We start from the raw sequence: 23,546 nt of genomic DNA on the forward strand, positions 1-23,546 counted from the left end.
AATCAGGGTCATGTCAACCTTATATAAGAGGAGCTGCACTCACAGATCAGTTGGCAACAACTCTCCACTTACCTCACCATTGTATTTGTCAACTAGATAGCCTATCTTCTCAAGCAGTGAACCTGGACATTCATACCACATTTGTTTGATCTTCTAGTACAGGGGTGTCAAACTCATGGCCCAAGGGCTGGATGCGTCACGCATTGGCTATGCCCATGCCTGGTTTAGGAAAGAGGAAAAAAAGTCACAATATGTCATGTGATGATGCGAGTTTGACACCCCTGTTCTAGTATTTTATGATTTAACTAGATTAAATCTAATCTGATTGACTTTTTGAGGGCTGGGTATTTTGGGCGTGAGGGCTGTTGATTGTTTGTTCAAACATTTTTGCTATTAAGAGTTCTGTTTGAAAAATATAAGGCTTAATCATGTGTCTGATTTTTGTGGCCTGGGACAGTACAGGTATCTTATTTCTCACCATTTCCTGTTTTTCTGGATTAAGTTCCTATTTTCTTAAAGACTGTGGCATATTTTCTTTAAGGTTATTAATTGAAATAATCTAATTTGTTGTCTTTGGGTACTACTATATCTTTGTTAGCCTTACTAGACAGGAAACATGACCATATGAGCTAATACTACATTATTATAAAGCTACCTTAATCTTGCAAGTCTGAAAGTATTATTTCCTCCCAGTCCATATAACAGCCTGAGAAACTGGAGAGGGTCTCTTCTGAGCCTCTTGCCCTACCCACTACCCATCTTTTATCTGACTGTTCCCTAGGCAGTGTCTTTGGGTCCAATCTTCCAAGTTCTTTCTCCCATATCATTACAATCTATAGCTTCCTGTGAGTCATTAGGATTTATATAGATTCTATTAAATACTTGAGATTTCTTAAAATTTATCATAATTTATTGAATTAACATTGTCCAATGTATAGATGCAATTTCAACAGATATCTTAATATTTAAAATTCCTATTAAGTCTCAAGGGTAAGATTAATGTTATTAAAATGAATATTACATTAAGATTAATGTATATCTTTAGAGGGTTTCCAAATTAATTCTTATTAGATATTTCACACAGATAGATAAGTTAATGAGATTTTTTTAATGGCACCCTCAGGCCTTAGAATATTTTTGGCAACACTGTGGTTATTTTATGAGAATGGTGGCTTTAGTTTTCCAGATGTTCAGTTATATCACTAGATTTTCATTTTAGTGTCTATATTTTTTCTGAATGAGACTTAGTATGGTTACTTTCCCCTTTGGACCATTTGGACAGCAAATATTTTACACTTTTGAAATTTTGCTAAGTTTTACTTATTCTAAACTCTGTTCTTTATCTCCTACTGTCAACGTTGGTACAAATACTTGCTTATGTGTTCTAAGGATCAGAAGATAGAATATACATTGTGATATGGTTTTAATGATAAGCCTAATAATGAATGAATGAATGAATGAATCTCCACACAGGTATTTATACAGTATTTATTATATGGATATTTCTGTTGAATTTGCTTTGGAATGTTTATTTTCTTTCACTCTATAATCACTACTGTAATTAATGTAAACTCTTTTCCCTAATATTTCACTGCTTTAACAAGAACTACAAAAAGTTATCAATTTTGAAAGAAAAGGGGGAGAAATTTCTTCAGGGCATTTGATGTAATTCCACAGAGTTTCCAATCTGTTTCCATTTCCAAGCTTCCTGATATGGGAGATACAAATATATTACCCCAGCAATCCAAACTAAAACCTCAATGAATTGCGAAGGGTGAGATATTTCCAAAGACATTCTGGCTGAATAGTGTAGTCCAATGCTTTTGGTGTCTTGAGTTTTAAAGTTTTTTTTTTAATAAGCTAAATCTATCCACCACAGTTTTGCACCAACCTCAATGTGAAGGCAGAGGGTGAGGGACTATCATGAATCTCACAGAAAATCTGATGGCTTCCTAGGGTGATATTCATGATATGAAGGATTGTGGACTAGGAAGCTTGCCACTTCTCAGTTGGAGCTTTGCCTTTCCTGGCTCTCTTGAGAGATGGAGGGATAACTGACTGCATCAGAGAGCTCATCAATACCTCTTTGGAAGAGCAAAGGGTATTGTCTGCATTGAAAGAAACAGTGATATATTTCTTCTTTAAGAGATTTTCCTTGGGTCTGACCCAGTAATTCCCAAAAGTGTATGCTATAGAAAGAGTGGGTCTTCAGTTGCAAGTGTCATAGAAGAAGTGAATCACAGTATCATTTTTATTCAAGTTTTAAATGTGGGAATGGGATAAAAATAAGATGGTTTCACCATTGTCTGATGCAGCAAGAATTGCATATAAGGAGTGTGCACCTTTTTGCCCTGTACATTTTCTCAGTAGCATTGATATAACAATTTTACTCTGTACCCTTAGGCTACAGTGAAGGGAGAATTTGGAGGTCCTGGAGGTCCTATTTTACATTAGATCTACTTCTGTCTATGTAGTTTCAGATGTTTGTAATAGGAAATGGGGGAATCTATCTGTAGATCACTCCAAAAAAGATGGAGTCAAACTATTCTCCAAAGCACCTGAGGGCAGGACAAGAAGCAATGGATGGAAACTCATCAAGGAGAGAACTAAGAAGAAATTTCCTGACAGACCAATTAATCATTGGAGCAACTTGCTTCCAAAAATTGTGAATCCTCCAACACTGGAAGTTTTTAAGAAGAGCTTGGACAACCATTTGTCTGAAATGGTATAGAGTTTCCTGCCTGAGCAGGGAGTTGGAATAGAAGACCTCCAAGGTCCCTTCCAACTCTGTTATTATTCTATTCTATTCTATTCTATTCTATTCTATTCTATTCTATTCTATTCTATTCTATTCTATTCTATTCTATTCTATTCTATTCTATTCTACCATGTTTTCCCAAAAATAAGACATGTCTGGATAATAAACCCAATCGGGCTTTTCAGCGCATGCGATAATATAAGCCACCCCTGCAAAATAAGCCCCCCCACCAACTACTTACATGCGTGCAACCAAAATGAGTTGAGGAGGTGAGGCTGGGGGGGGAGGGGGGACATGCCCTCCCCTCCCTGTTCTTCACACCGGCTAAGCGGCCCAACACGTTCCACCCACCCCAATGGCAACAGCAGCTTGGCTGTTTCCCTTCCCCACTGTCTCTTTATCAGTTGGGGTGGCAGGTAGGGCGGGGGAGAAGCAAGACATGTGGAGTGAGATGTGGCTCCCCTTGCTGTCTCTTCTGCCCCCCCTTGCCAGGCATGGCAGGGCTCCTGCCCCTTGCTTAGCCACATGCCCCCTTTAGAGATGCAATTTGGGGGTGGCAGGCAATTTGCAGGCAAGTAGCAGGATGCAGATCTTACCTTTCAAGCTCCGTCGCCTTCCTCGCCATTGTGTCCAGGGAAACACACTGTAAAATAAAACCTTCTTGCGAGTTCAATCAAACTTCTTGAACTCACGATAAGGTTTTCTTTTACAGCATGCTTCCCTGGACACAATGGCTAGGAAAGCAACGGAGTTTGCAAGGTAAGACCTGCACCCTGCTTCTTGCCTGCCCCACCTGCCACCCCCAAATTGTATCCCTAAAGGGGGCGGGTGGCTAAGCGAGGGCCAGGATCCCTGCCATGCCCAGCGAGAGGGGGGAGAAGAGATAGCAAGGGGAGCCATGTCTTGCTCCACGCATCTTGCTTCTCCCCTATCCCACCTGCCACCCCTCTCAATAAAGAGATAGCTGGGAAGGGAAGCAGCTGTTGCCATTGGGGTGGGGTGGGACGTGTTGGGCCGCTCGGCCGGTGTGAAGAAGAGGGAGGGGAGGGGATGGCAGCGACGGGACATCCAGTCCCATGCTCACCACCTCCTGCACCCCCAAAATAATAAGACCCCCAATAATAAGGCCAAGCCCTTATTTGGGTGGTAGGTCAAAAGAAAATAAGACCCTGTCTTATTTTTGGGGAAACACGGTATTCTATTCTATTCTATTCTATTCTATTCTATTCTATTCTATTCTATTCTATTCTATTCTATTCTAATTCCATTCCATTCCATTCCATTCCATTCTAATGCTGGGCACCACAGAGTTCTTTTCTTTCTCCCCAGCTGTTTAACATTAACATGAAGCTGTTGGGTGCATTCCAATGATAGTTCTAGATGGAGTAGCATGTCATATGAAGAAGCAGACCTATCACTCGGGATACTCTTAGATTCATAACAACTGCTTGTAATGCAGACCATGGTAAATGGAGAATTTATGTAATTTCAGCTGGTGTGCCAATTGTGATTCTATTTGGAGGAGGCAAAAGGTGAGTGGCCACACAAATCAAATGAATGAATAAATAATATGCATATGATGTGCAAATCAGCTATGCTGTTAGAGATAAAACTGGATTCTTTCAACTCATATAAAAGCCCATATGTTCTTCGTTCCCTCTATGTGCAGTGCTGAATGTAAAAGACCATTGGTGTGATTTAATATAAGCCAGCTTCCTAAATTCTATAAAAGTGCACAGACATGTTTGACTTATACATGCTGAGTTCTAGATAAATTCAAATAGTTTTTCCAGTACTTTATCTTCATTATGGCTTCTACCCCCACAACTTGTGGCTCCTGGGTTCTTTTCTTCATCATTAAAAAAAAAAAAAACTAAAGTGTTTTCCCTCATAAATGTTTTAATCATTTAAAGAAATCCCTTAAGAGACCAAACCAATATTTCATCCAATATAATTCACTGTTTCTCGTTCTGTCTGTCTCCCACACATGCCATCTAATACATTAATCTATAATTCATTATTACAGACTTGAAAAATAATAAAGCAAACACCCAATCCCATTCTTCAAAGGTAAAAAAAATAATTAAAAGCTATATTTGGTGTTTCTAACCCTAGTCTTAATTTTTGTATACCTCGTCAAAAATACAGCTAATGTCAAAAGATGCAGAATGAATGGCTTAATACAGTTTAGAGAGGCCAATCTGATCAATTAAAATGCAACAACTTTCCCTGCAGAGAAGAATAGAATATGCTACCGGCCAATTAAAAACTGATCACTCCTACTTTGCAATTGTTGGTCACTTAAGGTCTTAGCTCTTCCATAGAGGATGCAATACAACAGTTTGTTATCAGAGAATGTATATTGTTTCAAGCAGAGTATAATTAACACTGACTTGTTGAACGTTGATGAAAAATTGCCTTATCATTTACACCAGGAGTGAAAAAAGTTGAGGACCACTGATTTACACCTAGTTCTATTCATTGTTCAAAGCCAACATGAAGCTTTTTAGCTCTATATTTTAAGGATAATTTTTGTCTACAGTTGTTTTAATATTCCACTTATATTTCTTTTAAGGAGCACCACTTGGTACTTCTTTACAATCATTTCAATGAAGATAAGCTGAGATTCTAACCAGATTCTAATAAAGCTGTAAATATCATAGCCATGGGAATTATTCTGATTCCCACAACTACTTACTACATAATACTGGTTCAGTGAAGGCATCTGTTTAGAACATGGGTATCAAACTTGCTGGGTCACATTGCCATCATGTGACATATCACAACTTTTTCCCTTTCATGCAGCTGGGGTGGGCGTGGCCTGTGTGTGATGCATCTGGCCCATGGGCTGCCAGTTTGACACCCCTGGTTTAGAAGAACCAGACATTGCTTCAATTCATCCTCTATTCGGTGAAAGTGATAGTGGCACACCCCATTGCTGGTTCAGGAACAGAGGGTGAACGGTATAAGGAGGAAGACAGTCAATAATTAGAGATGATTTTGAAAATGCTAAAGAGTCCATGGCAATGGGGCCCAAGATAGCAGGTCTGATAGTTAGGCGCGCATGGAATGCTCTTGGATCAGTGTGTAATAGTATCCTGAAGGAGGGGTGATACCAGAAAGGCTGTTGCTGGGCATCATGAAAAGGTCCTATTATAAGATAAAAAGAATGAATGAAAGAGGAATTAGAAAGGCAAAATTATATAAAATATGATCAATATGTACAATAATAATAAATCGAATTTTATTACAGTTTTTAAAGCAAGATAAAAAATACAAACTGATATAAAGTAAGAAAAAAAAATAAAGTGAAAATTTTATGGGAAGTTAGGTATCAAAGCTGCTAATATAAAATCATTATCTGCTGGCAGATTCCAGTGTTTAGTTTGCATTAACCATAGTTGGTGATGATGGACACCTATTCCGAACTATGGCAAACCCTGGAAAAGGGAAAGATTAATGACTCCCCCACCCCCACCCCCAAATAGGAAGGAAATGAGGGAACTTGAATGTGTCCCTAAATTTTAACTACTGCTATATTGGCACAAGAAAATAAAGGTTAGGATGTTCAAGGTATCTGATTTAAAGGATAGGCAAATGTTTTAGGGCATTGGACAGTTTAGGAATTTTAAATACTATTATCCTTTTAAAATCACTGCATTAATTCTTCCTCAAATGGCTGTCATAATCAGGATGGCTTGTTACAAAATCACCACACAGTAAAATGTGAATTGTAATCTTTTTTCTAGGCAACTGGACTTATTTTTAAACATAGCACTGGACTACAGCAATCCTCATGTCTATTGTCTAAGCATACTTGTTAGGTTATGTGGGACACAAGGGCATTCTTGGAAATAGGATTGGTGCTAGAAAATAGCAATTTACTTTGCAGGTCAACTTCCTATTAATTTATTTATCATTAAGTTTTGAAATTAAAGGTAAAGGTGAGTACATAGAATCTAGCAGGCACCAGAAATGAAGCTGCCAGCCCATTAGCATCTGGGTGGGTTGAAGAAAGGCCTAAACTGAATCCTGGTTTTCATGAAAAATTGACTCTGGGATATTATTTAAAAATATCAGATAAACTTTGGGGTTGGGGGGGGGGGGGCTAAAACTAGTTGAAAGGGGGATAATGCTTTAGATTTAAAACATCTTGGTGCCAGTTACATATGTACACATTTTGAGAGGCTACAAAATAATATACCATGGCTCAAATCTCAGAAAAGTCAGTCAGAATATTTGTAAACTTCTCAGTTTGGATCGAATTCATAGGAAATATTAGTCAGGTCTTCCTAGACATAAAAGTGGATGTTCAAAAGGGGTGGCTATCTATATTTCTATACAGTATTACTCATATATTGGAATAATAATAAATTTGAAGGCATATTAACATTTATGATTTTAGCATTTCCACTTGTGGCTGAATATTGGTTTAATGTTCTTAATGCAATTAAGGGTTAGATAAGAGAATAAATATCAAATTTAAAGGCACCAGTGGATTTTTAATTGTAATCTAACAATTTATTAGTAACTTTGTATTTATACCACTTGGATTGTCACAAAGGGATTATAATTCTTTTCTTTAAAAGAGAGTACAGTAGTATCCCTGGATGTTAATGGCTGATTCGAAGAAACATGTGTCCCCTCATCTTTTAAACTGGCTGTCTATCAAACAATGATAAATATTTGAGTCAACATAGTTAAGCTTTACTTTGTTGATTAAAATGGAATATTCCTTAATTGTTGGTTGACGTGCCGCCTTAATGGACATGCTTTAGGTTAGAAGTGGTTGGTACAGTGACAAAGAAAGCTACCATGCTGTATTTGAGCCTTTGCTTTTTAGTCTTTATTTAATTCTTTAATTGTTCTTATATTTATAATTCTTTTTATATTTGTATTTTTATTACCCAGTAAGCCACTCAGAGTCACTTTGGATATCAAAATGGCCAGGATATAAAACCAATAAGTAAAAAATAAATTGCCTATTTATTGTAATTTCTTTTTCTTTTTTTAAAAAAATTTGGTTAGTATTTTCTGTCTAATTTATGTTTTTGAATTTTTGCACTTTGTATATCTTTTATTTGGTATTATTGATTAGTATATTTAGAGAATGTTTCATTTCATAGAACTGCTTTTTTAAAATTACAAATGAATAGAGAAACCCACACTTACTTTTGGCTTTGGGACTGAAATAAAACCAGCTTCAGCCTGATGCTGCAGACCTGCAAAATTGCTAAATCGTTCATGTTTCCTCCACTTTGCTCGTTGATTTTGGAACCAAACCTATGTAAAAAACAAAAATTAAATTTTTAAAATTTTATTAATGACTATTACTATTATTGCTGCTTCTATTTGTTAGGAGAAATGTTTAAGGAAAGCAATAATTTCTGATTTGCCCTAAGATACCAGAAATATAAAAATAGGCATTTTACAGTATCTGACAGTTGGCTTATAATATATTTTCAGTAATTTGTATATTATATAATTTTTATATTTTTATATTAAACATACTGATACATCCAATCAAAACTTAGTGTTTTGAATTCTGATTTCAAATTTTAATTGGAATTTGGAATTCTAATTTTATTCAGAATTCTGAGATTGAAATTAAAATATTCTAAGAAATAGGATTTGCCTGCCTCACCCGTGTCAGCAGGAAGGGCAGGATGCAGAGCCCATTGGTCAAGGAATTTTGGCTGGCAGAGTCCAGGTGAAGAGTCTTTTCTGCTGTGGCTTCTGCCCTTTAGAACATTGTACCCTTCCCAGGTGAGAACACACCCATTCACCTGATCTTCCATGAGGGCCTGAAGCCCCAACAGGAATGCACCAGTCTGGAGATTAAGATAAGATCTTACCTCTCTCTGTGTACCTCATGCTTCTTTTCCCCATTTTTCAATAGTAAATTATTATTATTTACTGTTTTAATGGTTACTTGTTTTTAATGTTTGTAAGCTGCCCATAGTTGCGTCTAGATTAATTGGGCAGCACACAAACCAAATAAATAAATATTTTTTTTAAAAGCAGAGCAAATTCATTTTTCCTGACATTTAATTCACCTGCTAAACTTATTTTATTCTTGAGGAATTTTGTGGATGAAGCTTAGAATGAGTGCATATGTACAGCTAAAAAAAGTACACAAAGATTAAATGTGATTAAATAATGGTGTTTAACAACCCACAACTTTCCTACATTTTATACAAGAATAGAAAAATACTACTACTGAAATGATACTTTGTTTTATCTGACCATTTAACAAAGACCAAAAGATGTATTTTTAAAATCTGATTTAAGAACTTACAAATCAATAACTGTGTAATATGTTTTTTTACTTTGCTTTGCTTTCAGTAACTGTAAAATTGGGATTGGTTTGGCATGTTAACAATTTTCTGAGGAAATTCTATGTGGTTAAATTTCCAAACTCATCTAAAAGTAGAAAACATTGTTATTTTATGAAGTTCATTGCTTTGCAACTAAATAAAACCTCACTTCAAGGAAATGAATTCAGTTACAAATACACAAAAGTGGCAATTGTTTATTGGGAAATCAATTTTTGTTACAGAGAATTTACTTTTCAAGCTTCAATAGCAACAAAAATAGAGTTCTCTGATGTATGATAACTGGCTTATATTTAATTTATTGACATTACTGCATACAACTATCTTCAGAATCTTTCATAAACTCAACTCTTTTCTAGATTAGTGACAGGGAAGTATATATTGTGTTATAAAGTTTGTTGTAATCTGACTGGTACTTATCAGTTTTACACTTTTGTTAATTTATCAATATCAATAACTATTCATCATCCAGCTGCATTTGTTCTACATTAGAAGGAACCAGAAGTTACCTGAATTCTGGTTTCTGGAAGATTAATTTTAGCTGCCAGCTGGTTGCGGATGTTGATATCTGGATAGTGTGTAGCTTGGAAGATTCTCTCCAATTCCTTGAGCTGCTCTGCTGTGAATGTGGTCCTAATTCTACGCTTCATTTTCTTGTCATCTGTACAAAAAGACACCACAGATTTTAAAAGAAAAAGAATCCTTTAATACAGAGAGGAAATCTAAAGGATTCAGAAGAACCAGGTATATTTCAAGTATTTTTTGATAGATTCACCATATCTGCCTCCCATTCTGTTTCAGAATGCCTGCACAAATCCTGAGAGTTTAGTTTTGTAGGTGAGACTGAGAGATAAATCCAGGTCTAAACAATGCTGCCATCAGGCCTGACCCATCGCATTATGATGAATGCAAAGAGGTTTCTATCAGTGGTGAAATGTTACGAGGTCTGCTACAGGTTCACTTTGCTACCGGTAATGCATGCACATGCATAGTGTGCACCAAATGCGTGCTTTGCACACAGGCACACCACAGGCGCTATCGCACAGTACTGAAAAAGGAGGCTTAAGAAGCCTTAGGTAAATAGAATAGTGAGGGTGGGAACAGCTGTGCCGCGCGATTTAGATTCACTAGAAAGCAGGATTTCCTGCTTTCTAGCAAATATAAATCGAGTGGCACAGCTGATCGTCAGAAATACCAGTTCGTCCGAACCGGTAGCATTTTTTTACTACCAGTTCGCCTGAACCAGTAGCTTTTATTACTACCAGTTCGCTCGAACTGGTCTGAACTGGTAGCATTTCACCCCTGGTTTCTATGCATGATCAATCGTTGATCAGAAACAAGTTGTTATTCCTCTCTGTTCTGGATTGGTCAGACAGCAACGAGAATATTGTTTCCAGATCTGGGTGCAATATTTAATAAGGACATTGGCAGACTAGAACCTGATCAGAGTAGAGTAACCAAGGGACCTGGATAAGAAAAAAAAATAGAAGTGATTTGAGGCATTATTAATGATTAATCTAAAGAAGGTGAGGCCTGATAGCTATAATCAAGTACATGAAGACTAACATGTAGAACATCTGCAGAACTATTTAAAGCTGTTATTTAGAGAAAGTAGGGTTTGAATTACAGGGAAGTAGGCCAATTTCCAGTTCTAATGTCAAGATGGTCAGACTCCTTAAGTGGTCTGGGCAGCTTACAAATAAAAAGAAAGACAAGTAGCATGGTGGTAAAAGCTATCCAACAATAGGACCAACTCCTTTAGTGCATTCTCCATTGGAAGTGTTAATGGCCATCTGTCAGAAATGTATTTCTGCACTAGGTAGAGAATTGGGGAAGACTTGGGGAAGACAATTTCCAAGATTCTTTCCAAACCGTATATTCTATGCTTCAAGAAAGCCCATAAGATTGAGATCCAGCACAATTGTAAATTACAATGCACAAGTAGCTTTATTTGCTCTAATTTGTTTTGGAAAAGCCTGTACTTCATTCAAAGATTTTGGGGAAGTAGGCAATGGGACAAATAGTGCAGTTGGGGTTGTTCCTACTGTGACCTCACTCTAGCTTTCACACATAGTCTTAGAATGGGGAGAAAAGTATGAATAATATTAACCCGAAATTATTGCATTCATTCATAATAGCATATATATGTAGGTCTTTGGTTATTCGGGTTTTCTCCCACATAAAACACCAGCCTGAAGATGACGAATGAGACTTCGTCGAAACGTTGCCAAGACACCTCCAATTTTATGCGGAAGAAAACCCGAATAACCAAAGACCTATATACAAACACCCACGAAAACCTCAGAAAACACACACACACACACACACACACACACACACACACACACACACATTACTGTTTTAGTTCTTTTAATTGTTTATATGATATACATTGCCCAAGTCACTTATAGAAATGGGCAGCTATAGAAATCAAAGGCATCAATAAATACAAGAAATGACATAAAGCTCTGGAAGAAACAAGGGACTCTTCTGGAAGATCAGTTCAGGGAAGCAGGCAGACCATGTAGCTGGTCTACAATTTGTTAGAAAAGAATATATTTCATTTGTTTTCTAATGACGCCTAATATGAATTTTACTTTTAATCATTTTGTCAGGTACACTTTCATAAATCTTTCATAGATCTATCTTCAGTTATCTAATTATTAAGATAAAAAGTGGTATCTACAGTTATCTAATGTGTATGATTTTACAAAATAACAGACTTCAAAACAAACAGGCTGGATATGATACATTGTGATAATACAGAATTGAAGATAATTGGTGACAACAATCTTTTCAGCATAGGATTAAATATATAATCAGTTGGGTAGAAAGAGGTACATCTGTCTTGATCTATGCTGTCATTACGATCTTAGCAAAGAATAAGGAGTCAGATTGATTGATTGAATGAATGAATAAATACAACCCATTACTAGGAAGCTCCATCTCAAAGCCTTGAACCTTTAATATATCAAAGTACAAGTCGTTAGATACTTCTCCCCTGACAACTTCCAAGACTGTCAGTCTTGACTGTTAGTAATGTTAAGTCTTGCTAGCATTATGGCAGCATTTAACAGCCCCCACTTCTAGCCTTTGGGAGGATTCTTAAGACCTGCCTTTTTACTGAGGGATAGGATTGTTTAGGTACATAATATAGAAGGAGGGCAATAGAGCCTGCTATGCAGGATTCCAAGGGTACAGAATGTTGTTTAATTATCTGTTATCTTTTACTGATTTTACTGTTTTATTATTGTTTGCTGTATCAGTTTTATTGTTTTTTAGAGTTACCCAGAATTAGGCAGAATTGAGCAGTTATATAAATATTTTTTAGAAAGAAAGAAAGAAAGAAAGAAAGAAAGAAAGAAAGAAAGAAAGAAAGAAAGAAAGAAAGAAAGAAAGAAAGAAAATGATTCGGTGGTTAAAAACTGAGCAAGTGTTCCTTGTGTACACATTAAAAGCAATAATCCTGAAGCTGTAACATTACTGAAAGAAATTGTTTTAGAAGAAAAGCTTAATTTATATCATTTAACTAATATGCTTTTGTATTGTAGGAAGGAAAGACATTGTTGGGTATTCATGTATGGGACCAATAGCAGGAATCCAAGAGAGAATTAATTGGGTTTTTTTGAGAAGATCTATAAGGATTCAAATTTGTTTACAGAGAACATCCAATTGCCAGTAGTTTTATAGGGGATAGGTATTGAGAAAGAGTGGGCTGCCTGCATCAGTCATGTTTAATAAAGGTAAAGGTAAAGGTTCCCCTTGCACATATGAGCTAGTCATTCCTGACTCTAGGGGTGGTGCTCATCTCCGTTTCAAAGCTGAAGAGCCAGTGCTGTCTGAAGACGTCTCTGTGGTCATGTGGCCAGCATGACTAAACACCAAAGACACATGGAATGCTGTTACCTTCCCACCAAAGGTGGTCCTTATTTTTCTACTTGCATTTTTTAACCTGCTTTCAAACTGCTAGGTTGGCAGAAGCTGGGACAAGTAACAGGAGCTCACTCCGTTATGTGACACTAGGGATTTGAAACCCTGAGCTGCCAACCTTTTGATTGACAAGCTCAGCATCTTAGCCACTGAGCCACTGCGTCCCACAATCAGTCATGTTTACTGTTAACCAAACACCACACAGACTTCTATTTACCAGCTGCATTCATTCTGAGTAATCAGTTTCAAGCAGTGATGCAGCCATGTCATTTTAGATCAAAACTTTACAGAAATGTATGTTCTCAGTACAATGCCTGGTGGCGCAGCAGACTAATAGCCTGTTATTAACATTCAGCTGCCTGCAATTACTGCAAGTTTGAATCTCCCCAGGCTCAAGGTTGACTCAGCCTTCCATCCTTTCTAAGGTAGGTAAATTGAGGACCCAGTTGTGGGGGCAATAAGCTGATTTTGTATAAAATATACAAAAGTATGAAGGCTATTGCTTAACGCATTGTAAGTTGCCCTGAGTCTCCGGAGAAGGGCGGTATATAAATCAAATAAAAAAAAAATTAAAAAAAAAACAGATGGTGGAAAACAACAGTGAAAGAGGGCAGCATATGTATATTTTTGACCATATGAACTAGTAGCCGAATTCAATGGATTTCTCTTTATTAACACATGCATTGTTAACATTTCCTACCTATTATCTCTTATTACTATTCCGGTCACTTTTGACTGGAATAGTGATAAGATTTCAATGCCAAGGCTTTATCCTACTTGCACCACTTTTCAGTAGCAAAACGAAAGGCTTCAGTTTTCAATGTACTCTGGGTGTCATGTAATTTCTTGATGCAACCCTGAGGGAATTTAGCCTTGATCATAGGAATGGATGTCTGGCATTCTGATTTGAGAGGGAACTTTATTGGTGTTCAGAGATGGAGGGAGAGAGGTATACTACACTCAGCTACCCTGGGTGGCTGAAATGGTGCTTCATATATAAGACATCTGCCTCCTATGTCTCCTGCAGCCAATTTTTAATACAGGTTTTGTTGTTGTTCTTTTGAGTCACTATTGATTCTTGATTATTGCTTGGACAAGTTTCTGCAGGTTTTTTTTTTAATTTAAAAAGTTTTAACAATCATTACAACAATTTTCCCGTGTTTCAATATCTCAGGGGCTGCCACAAAGAAGAGGGAGTCAAGCTATTCTCCAAAACACCTGAGACCAGGACAAGAAGCAATGGATGGAAACTAATCAAGGAGAGAAGCAACCTAGAATTAAGAAGAATTTTTCTGACAGAACAGTGGAACAACTTGCCGCCAGAAGTTGTGAATTCTCCAACACTGGAAGTTTTAAAGAAGATGTTGGATAACCATTTGTCTAAAATGGTATAGGGTTTCCTGCCTGAGCAGGGCTTTAGACTAGAAGACCTCCAAGGTCTCTCCCAACTATTCTATTCTGTTCTTCCAACTTCATAACATAAGGGTCAGATTGTTCCATCACCAAACATATCAGAGAACAGATTTGTCTCGAGAATAGTTAGTTCTCCCTGCTCTCTCATAAGATCTAAAACAATCTTGTCTTCTTATAAATACCTCTCCTCATATATTTGATTCTACAAAAATTTTTCTCTATACAAGGTCACAGCAGCAACAACAATACAAGGAATTTGAGTACCTGCCCTGCTGAGCAGTTTTTTTTTTTTTAAATGGATCACTCAGATTATAATAATAAAATAACCTGAGGTCAGCTGTAAACCAACAGAGACTGAATGGACTGGCTTTGATTTCAGCTGTAAATGAAATTGCAGCTGCTGTAGTTACCCAAAGCTAATCAAGAACATGCTGGTAAGAAAGTGAAAAAGTGTATTTTTTATTAAACTTAATCATAATAATATTTCTACTTCCAGGGAGAGAAAAGGAAGAAGGGAGGAAGGTGTATACACTGTTCTGTACAGTGACTGTTAGTATCTGCCTCATGCAGCAATGGTAGTGACTGCCTCACACACTGACCATTCACAGTTATGACTGCGATGAACAAGCAATGATGAAAGAAGTAATGGATGGAAATTAATCAAGGAGAGAAGCAACTTAGAACTAAGAATAAATTTCTTGAACAGTTAGACAATCAGTGGAACAACTTGGTTCCAGAAATTGTGAATGCTCCAACACTGGAAGTTTTTAAGAAGAGATTGGACAACCATTTGTCTGAAATAGTATAGGGTTTCTTGCCTGAGTTGGGTGTTGGACTAGAAGACTTCCAAGATCTTTTCCAACTCTGTTATTCTGTTGAAGTAATTTTTCAACCACTCCTTGAATTTATGAACTCTACAAGTCTGTTTAGCAAGGAAAAGCTGAAATAAGATTATAAGCACAGTTGCAGTTTTACTTAGTGACTGCTTTGTGTAATGACTAGTCCCAAGTGGGTAACTAAAAAGGACTACTTGCATGTCAGAAACTGGATTTACAGGGGCAAGTCTCCATTAGTGTTCACCTCTAAAAAGTGACAATTTCTTGCAACTCCAAATCTTTGCAAGCAACTTTGAGATCTCATATTAAGAGATCAACAGCACTTAAAATCACAGTATAATAATGGAAATTATTGGGTTATGAAATGTTAACTGCAATGGTGGTTTTACGAATATGGCTCTGGGGAAATGATACTACATTTTTTACTTTTAGAAGTTTCTTTATGTAATTACTTAGAATTCTTACTTTCTTTATAAGATACAAAGAAGTGTTTAGAATAAAAACTAAAAAAACCCCCACCAAAAACCCTGAGGAGGTCCTTTTAGAAAAAGTGATTGTTAAACTTCTTGCAATGGTTCCAGTTTCTTCATTAAAAGACATTTTTATTACGCTGTTAAATTTTGAATAGATTCAAAATGAAGAATTAGGGCATGAAGATAACCTTTACACCTTCAAAAGATATGGGGACCGGAAATACTATAGTGAACTTCTCATCCACATTATTTCCATTTCCCCAGTGTTTAATACAACAACAATATACATTGTTGAAATGCACAATAGAGTTCTCACACAAGCTACCTTGAAAGGCATATATTCGTTTGCTATGCAGCACAAGTAGCAACTTCTGACTTGTGGCAGTTCAAGCAGTGCTGTCTAGTTCTCCTGCTGCTCTTCATTTCATTGTAAGCAACCTCTTCCACTCCAACTGGCAAGCGAGCACTGTCCAGGAATGCCTCTTCCCCTCTAGCCATTGGTCATTGCTCCAAGGGCATTTATTATATTTACAAGTTCAACAATGGGATGGTGAAAAGTTGGTGGAGGGTTTTTTTTGTGAGGGGGCCAGGAGGAGAAGGAATTTCCTGATGGAATATGTGAAGTTGTATTTTTTTTTTAAATCAAGAGAAATTGACAGTCAAGATTACTACTCACTCTAGCCGAGAATACAGGAAAAATTGTAAAACTGTAATGTTTTCTTTCTTCTTTGTGTTCACTTTTAGGAGTAAAGTAGCAACAAATCAATCATGTTAAATATGGTCTAGATGGAACACTAGGCCATCAATGAGGTCAAAACAGAACAAAAGTTTGAAATCTGGAAATGGATTTCTTAAATTGGCTTCACTTCATTTCCAGAGCAAAAGTTGAAGGCTACAAGGTAGAAAAGCCATAAGCCTTTTGTGGATTATATGTAATTACCTCGTTTCTATTAGAATTATATAGGAGAGTGCTGGAAAACCCTTCAACGTTTGCTCTGGTGGATCCTCTTGTAGAAAGTCAGCACCTACTCCCTCCTAGAAGAATGAAATATTTTGAGGACTATTAAAAAGGCAGAATATTTCCCTAAATGAGACATGGAGAAACATGTTTTTAAGAGGCAGGAAGCAGCACCAATCTCCCTGCCCCCAAGTAGAAACTGAGGAAGCAGCTTTTAGAAATGCAGATTTGGTAATCCATTCAAGACAGAATATTTTGAAACTCCCTGCAGCGAAGTCTGAACAAAGGCAGAATGGTAGGATTAGCGCCTCAAGATCCAAAACAGGATGAAAGCCATTAACCACAATAAGAGCTGCCCAACACCTTTTCAGAACACAAGCTCCTTCATTGCACCATCCTAGAGCAGTCCAAAATCCATCTCAGATAAACAATAAACAGACAAGCATCTAGGATTTGCATTTCCTCTTTTGCCTATAGAGCCAGCTATGCCCCCTACATGACCCCATAGGAATCTGACAACAGCCAATAGAATACATGTTCTTGCATAGGAAAAGGAAGCTCAAGTGCAAAGCCCAAAGAAGGTATAACCCCCCCAACTCCATTTTGTAAGTTACCCAGAATCACATGTGCTTGGTGGTTCTGCTTCATCAATAAATGGACTCTCTTTCCAATCAGCCTCCTGCCTCCATTTTATTTCCAGTGTCTTCCTCCCAGCTTGGAATTGAACCAGATGGATATTTCTTCCAATGCTCTGATTGGAAAAACTTCCAATATCTTTGTGTAAATATAATCTGTAGGATAACTGTGTGAGGTTTCTGAATTGTTTAACTGTTACGATATTACTTCACTGTTTCAATTAGTTCATTCAGGTTACCTGTGATTATCTATCTCCTGAATATGAGATTTGAAAGTAATTCTAGCTAGCAATAATAGAGGCCTACAACACATTATTAGATTTTTGATATGGCTGTATATCAAAATTATATTATATCCTGCTGAGTGATTTGAAGTATTTTTTAAGAAGAGTTTTAGTGGTGTTGGGGCAATATTTTTAGCAAGATCCAAAGTCCTTCTTTTATGTAGCCTATGAATTGAAGACACTTTTAAGAAGCTCTCTTACTTCACACCATGAGTGCATAGAGCAACATATTAGTCCTTGTTGCTTGTATCTTTGAAACATCTGAAAGTGTTGCTCCTCTTAGGAGTTGGAACATGCTGTAATTGTATGAATTCTGTTTCTTCTTTTTAAACTATATGGACAAGATCTAATAGAACAATGCCTATTTCAAAATGATTTGAAATACATCAGGCATAACACGAACCCAGCACCTCTTCGCTACTACTTAGATCAGCTACATCCTTTTTCCAACTTCTATGCAAGCCTGAAAAAATATTCCACTGTTTTAAGAAGGTGACTCTTAAAGCAGTGGGACATGTTACAATAATACATGGTGGCATAACAAAATGTGCTGTTTCCTTACTGAATAACAGAGAAGTAATGTGCCAATCTGACATCTGAAGCATTTCTTCCAAATAATTTTCAAAGTATGCACAGCTCAATAGTCTGTCTCCTCACAATATATTTAATTTATACCTAGAGGTGATCTAAAGAGTAAGTGGCACTTGGAGAGATGATGATGATATTGATCATTGATTCATGAGTGATGTGGAAAACATTGGCCTTCTCATGAAAATGTAGGATAGCCTGTTCATTAGAAAAAGAACAAAAGGAGGACATATGGCTTCTCCGACAAACTGAAGAGTCTATTTATTTGATTATGAAGAGACTTGGAATTGAGAATATGGTACCGTAGCTAATTTTTATCAGATCAGCTTCTCACCCCTTATTAAAGAATTAGTTTAGCTGGGAGAATGGTTCTAATTGGATGCATACAAATGGCTCAGGCTAGAGCCTTCTGCCACTGAAGCATCACATTTAGCTTCCTGCTGATATCTATTGGGGCATTGCAGAAATGGAGCAGCAGGACACTGGAATGTTTAAAGGCTCCGTTTAATTTCTTTTAGACCAAAGCCTTTCAGACAAAAGCTGCCTTCACCTAGGCACCAATCACAGACACTTAATTACTGAAGCGGATGGCTGCAATGAAAAGTAGGAGAAAAAACCTCTGGCATTAAAAACAGGAAAGCTTTACAGACTTAAAAAAAACCCTGAATGATTAAAAAAACCTTACAACAAAAGTGAATGATAAAAAGTGTGTGTGTGTGTGTGAGAGAGAGAGAGAGGGGGGGGGGGGGAGAGAGAGATCCCTCTCATGAAAAATCTATTCAACGTTAACTGTGTTTTGAAAGGTTCCTTGCTGAGCTGCCAGTGTAATGAAAGCAAATGAAGCATGGAAGAAAATAATGTAGGAGTCCAAAAAGAGATTGAATGCATTGCAAGCAAAGATTTGATGGTAACTGATATGGAGAAGCTTTATTTAGTTCTGGAGAGATTACAGCGACATGGCTGAAAATAACTTAGTTAACCTTTCTGCATTAGTTGCCTGTAGGGTTTGCTTCTTGCAGGTTCTACTTCCAGGTTTAACACCTGCTACTATTGTTATTATCCTAGCCATACAGTGTCCTAAGCATCTTTCATAGACTTATTCAGAATTCTACTTCATATATTACATTGCCAGGGGACTATTTAATATCTGTTATTGTCTATACCAGGGGTGTCAAACTTAAGGCCTGGGCGCCAGATGTGGCCCACAGGGTGCTTAGATCTGGCCTTAGATTTTTCATACTTACGACCTTTGTAGCAGCCTCATGATCATGTGGTCAAAACTCAAATGCTTGGGCAACTGGTTCATACTTATGACCATTCCTACGTCCTAAGGTCATGTGATCACCTTTTGCGGCCTTCTGACAAGCAAAGTCAATGGGGAAGCCAGATTCATTAAACAACCATATTATTAACTTATCAATCGCAGTGATTCACTTAACAACTGTGGCAAGAAACTGGGGCAAAACTCACATAACAAATGTCTCACTTAACAACTGAAATGTTGGGCTCAATTCTGATCGTAAGTCGAGGATTATCTGTACAGCCTATAGAAATAGTAGCTTGTCCGATCCTGTTGTGACCTAGGCTTCCTGAGTCATTAAAACACACAAGTAGTTCCAAAAACCTCTTTTATTGCAACAGCTGTGAATTACGTTTATTCACAGCTGAGTCCCAATTAGTTGCAAAAAGTCCTTCGGGAGAAGTCCTTCAGGATAATCACCAACCTTTATCTCCCTTGACACTCTGCCAAAGACCTACTTGGCAAAGCCACATGGAATCCAGAATCAAACAGAGATGCCAACTGGGAACAGAATTAACAACGTTGCTTTCCTGCAAAGTGCCACATGCCTTTGCTCCTCTTTTAAGCCTTATGGGAGGGGCCAATCACCTCCAGGCTTTACTCCCGAATCATCCCTTTTGTTTTAATGTTTGTGCCTTCTGGCAGTTTTGCGCATGCACACACTAGGAACAGGCTCCTCCTGTTCTTCTGCCTCTCTGCTGTCCGACTTTGGAGGCTCTGGAGTCCGTGCATCTCTTCCAGATGGCCCTGGCCCCATCACTGCCTCCAATGCAGAGCCCTTGTCTGGGTCTTCCCCAGACTCCAGGACTGGCCCATGTTCCTCCCCAGTCTCCTCACTGTCCAACTCTGCTGCCAGCTCCGCAGACTGCTGGCAGACCACAACAAATCCTGCCATTTATCAGGAATTTTAAATCATCACAGTAATGGTCCTTGAGGGGATAAACTGATTAAAAATAGACAGCTGGGGAAGTTTTTTGTTAGACTGTGAAATAATACAAAAGGGTCTGCAAACTGAACGTTCTCTAGAACATTTAATCAAGTATGGTGTTATCATCATTCAAGAGAGAAAGAAAGCAAAGGCTTCCAAAGATTAGGCCAGATATTTCAACCATGAGATCTGTACTTCAAAAGGAGTCTCAAAATCATCTGTAAAGTGAATGCAAATTCAAAACTGCTCATTGTTGGGATGAGATTGCTCCAAGTCTTCAGGGTCAAATAATTGATCCTCCTATCTCAGGAACTAGAAAGACCGTGAGCCTCTTTTCCATGAATGACACACAAGGCACTTGGTCTGGCAGAAAGCAGACATTAAAATTTATTAAATCTGTCGATCAACAAAACTAGAGATTTGCATGTCAGGTATGATATCAATTGCCAAGGGGATGCGGTTGCGCAGAGGCTTAACGATACTGAAACTGTCAGCCAGAAATAGTTTGCACTCCGATGGTTCAAGCCTGGCTCTGTGACATGGAATCAGTTCCCCTCATTCGTTCCCTAGCTCCTGCCTACCCAGCAGTTCAAAAGTCTGCAATATTGCAAGTAGATAAATGGGTACCACTTTGATGGGAAAAACCTAACTACATTCCTGTATGCAGAGAGCGGAAGCAGGCATTGGACCTGGCTGGATGTAAGGAATTGCATCATGAGGTGAAGTGAGGTAAGAGTGGTGGAGGAGCCCAGAAGAGCCAGCAACCTGAGTGCCACTAGTTACAGTAACTGGTGTAAAGTTAGTTTGCTCCCCACAGTGCACCAAGGATAAGTGAATAGAATAAACTAGCATTCTAGGATGTCAGGACTGCATTGTGTGTTTAGCATGTGTAGATTTCCCTGACGTTGTCTGTCATACCATAAATAAATAAATAAATAAATAAATAAATAAATAAATAAATAAATAATAGTGTCAATTGCCAAAACTGAGTAGGGTTCTCTGGAGGCTATATTAGACCATTAAAATGGATAGTTACTTTCAAATTCAAAGTTAGCCCTTTCCTATGAAGGCAGTAATGGACAACTTTTTTTAGGCAAGAGCAAAGTTAGATTTGTTTGTGCATTGTGTGCAGTAGCTATAGATACCAGGAATTTTGGGAACTATTTCATGACACAATAAAATTAACAGGGTTGGATAAACTGAATTTTTGATATGATCCCACAGGGCTCTTATGATTTAGAAGAGTAGTGTTTCCGAGTAGTGGAGATAGTTGAATTTCTTATCTGTTTTCTATAGTGGAGCATTTATAAGCTGTCTGATGTTATCTGTTCTTTTTTATACATACTGAACCCAGCACATTGATCAGGAGCTGTTGTTTTTTAACTACTTCATCTCAAATAGGCTTCTTGCTCTCTCAATGAGTTTTATCACTACCTTTACATTCCTTGTTTCTGCTCTTTTAGAAGCTGTTAAAACAGCATATAAATGGCAAACACCCAATTCTTAATCGGAGAAGGATAATGATGACATAATAAGTAGAGATCTGAATTTAAGCTATGGAGATGTTCCTCCAAAATAAAAATAGCCACCATCAGATTAAGAGGTCAGGGTTCTAAGTAACCCCAAAGCAATCAAAACTCTGAGGCCTAGAGTTTCCTCAAAGCATAATTTTATATGGGATGTCATATTGGCACAGCTGGTGAAAATCCGAATCTGAAGGACCCAGGGTTTTCCCCACCCAAATCAAAACCCAAAGTTCTTGCCCCCAGGTCACATGTCCATCACATGGTCCAATCAGGTCACAGTCCTGATGATACAATAAAATTAACTATGGCTGGCTTTGGTCCACAGTCTTCCAACACCTGGTACAGCAGGGGTGTCAAACTCAAGACCCGGGGGGCGGATTTGACCCACAGCATGCTTAGATCTCCCTGGAAATAGCAAAGGATTGGCTTGCAGTGCCTTTGCCAGCGAAAACAGAGCTCAGGAGGGCTGCCCACAACTCTCCCGAGCTCTGTTTTTGCAGGGTTGCAGGAGGCTGTTGCAGCCGAAAGCAGAACTTGGGAGGGCCACGGGCAGCTCTCCCGAGCTCCGTTTTCTCTGGCAGAGCACTTGGGCCACCAACAAGTGACGTTGAGCTGGCCATGCCCTCCCTGCCCCCCTGAGGTCAAACACAACCCTGATGTGGCCCTAAATGAAATCGAGTTTGACACCCCTGTGGTAGAGCGTCCTTGGCTTCCATGGGAAAGAATGCTATTATGGCTACACCCCCCCACCTATCTCTACCTCCCCCCTCACATTCCCACAACTCCACCCGGCCTTGCTGTGGCAGCCCTGAAGTTGGTTCCAAAATGGCTTCAGGGCTGACATAAGGGAGGAATTATCTGGCTATATTCTTAACTTATGAAACAGCTCCTATAATCCAAGGAACTCAAATATCCTCAAAATAACTTCATTTGGCAGATGTATAAAAAGTGAGCCCCTTATCAAGGACATTATTGATCCACTAAGCCTGACGTTCAATCCACCTAAACTTGCTCTAGCTATTTGGACTTGGTCTATACCTTTTAGCAAAGGCCCTTCCTCAATGGATATGTGTTTTCAGCAAAGATGAGGAGGAAAATATCTGCTGACATTCAAATTGGGTGGGATGGGAGAAGGGCAGAAGACTTTTTTCTTCCTTTTCTTCCTTTACTTTTATTTTACAAGTGACACACAATGGTTTGACAGCCTTTTCTCTGTTGTTACTTTTTTAAAGCAATTTTTCTCGATAAGATAAAATTTTTATTGACTGAGCAACTAAAAAGACACTTTTCTGGAAATAATACGATGTGCTCAAGTCTCCCTGCTAGAAGCATTGAATGGCAGGGCAGGGGACGAGAAGAAGATTAACACAACTCTTTCACTTCCAGAATTTCATTTCATGAAAGAAAAAGTAAGAGAGAAGATCCACCACCATTCTCCCTCAACAGACAGGAAGCAGCAGGTGAAGCTAAGCAGAATCACATCAGATACCTGTACAATTAGCACAGTGGCCCCACAAGGCTATGTGCTCTCTCCACTTCTCTTTTCTCTATATACAAATGACTGCATCTCAAACGATCCATC

The 23,546-nt window shown here is 38.1% G+C and overlaps 1 protein-coding gene across 1 annotated transcript in view; it reads right to left on the reverse strand.

Annotated features, from left to right (window-relative positions):
* Nucleotides 1–5,474: 5,474 nt before the first annotated feature.
* The window catches only part of ISX (intestine specific homeobox), a 30,190-nt gene continuing 12,118 nt past the window's right edge, over nucleotides 5,475–23,546 (reverse strand). The window contains exons 3-5 of the mRNA XM_070947631.1: nucleotides 9,603–9,754; nucleotides 7,931–8,041; nucleotides 5,475–5,908 (exon numbers count right to left, since the gene is read on the reverse strand). Of these exons, the coding sequence (XP_070803732.1) occupies nucleotides 5,813–5,908; nucleotides 7,931–8,041; nucleotides 9,603–9,754 (359 nt within the window). The 3' untranslated portion in view covers nucleotides 5,475–5,812. The remainder of the gene's footprint in view (nucleotides 5,909–7,930; nucleotides 8,042–9,602; nucleotides 9,755–23,546) is intronic.

The sequence above is a fragment of the Pituophis catenifer genome, unplaced genomic scaffold (assembly GCF_029215685.1).
Source record: "Pituophis catenifer annectens isolate HBS135680 unplaced genomic scaffold, rPitCat1.0.hap2 SCAF_7, whole genome shotgun sequence".
Classification (NCBI taxonomy): domain Eukaryota; kingdom Metazoa; phylum Chordata; class Lepidosauria; order Squamata; family Colubridae; genus Pituophis; species Pituophis catenifer.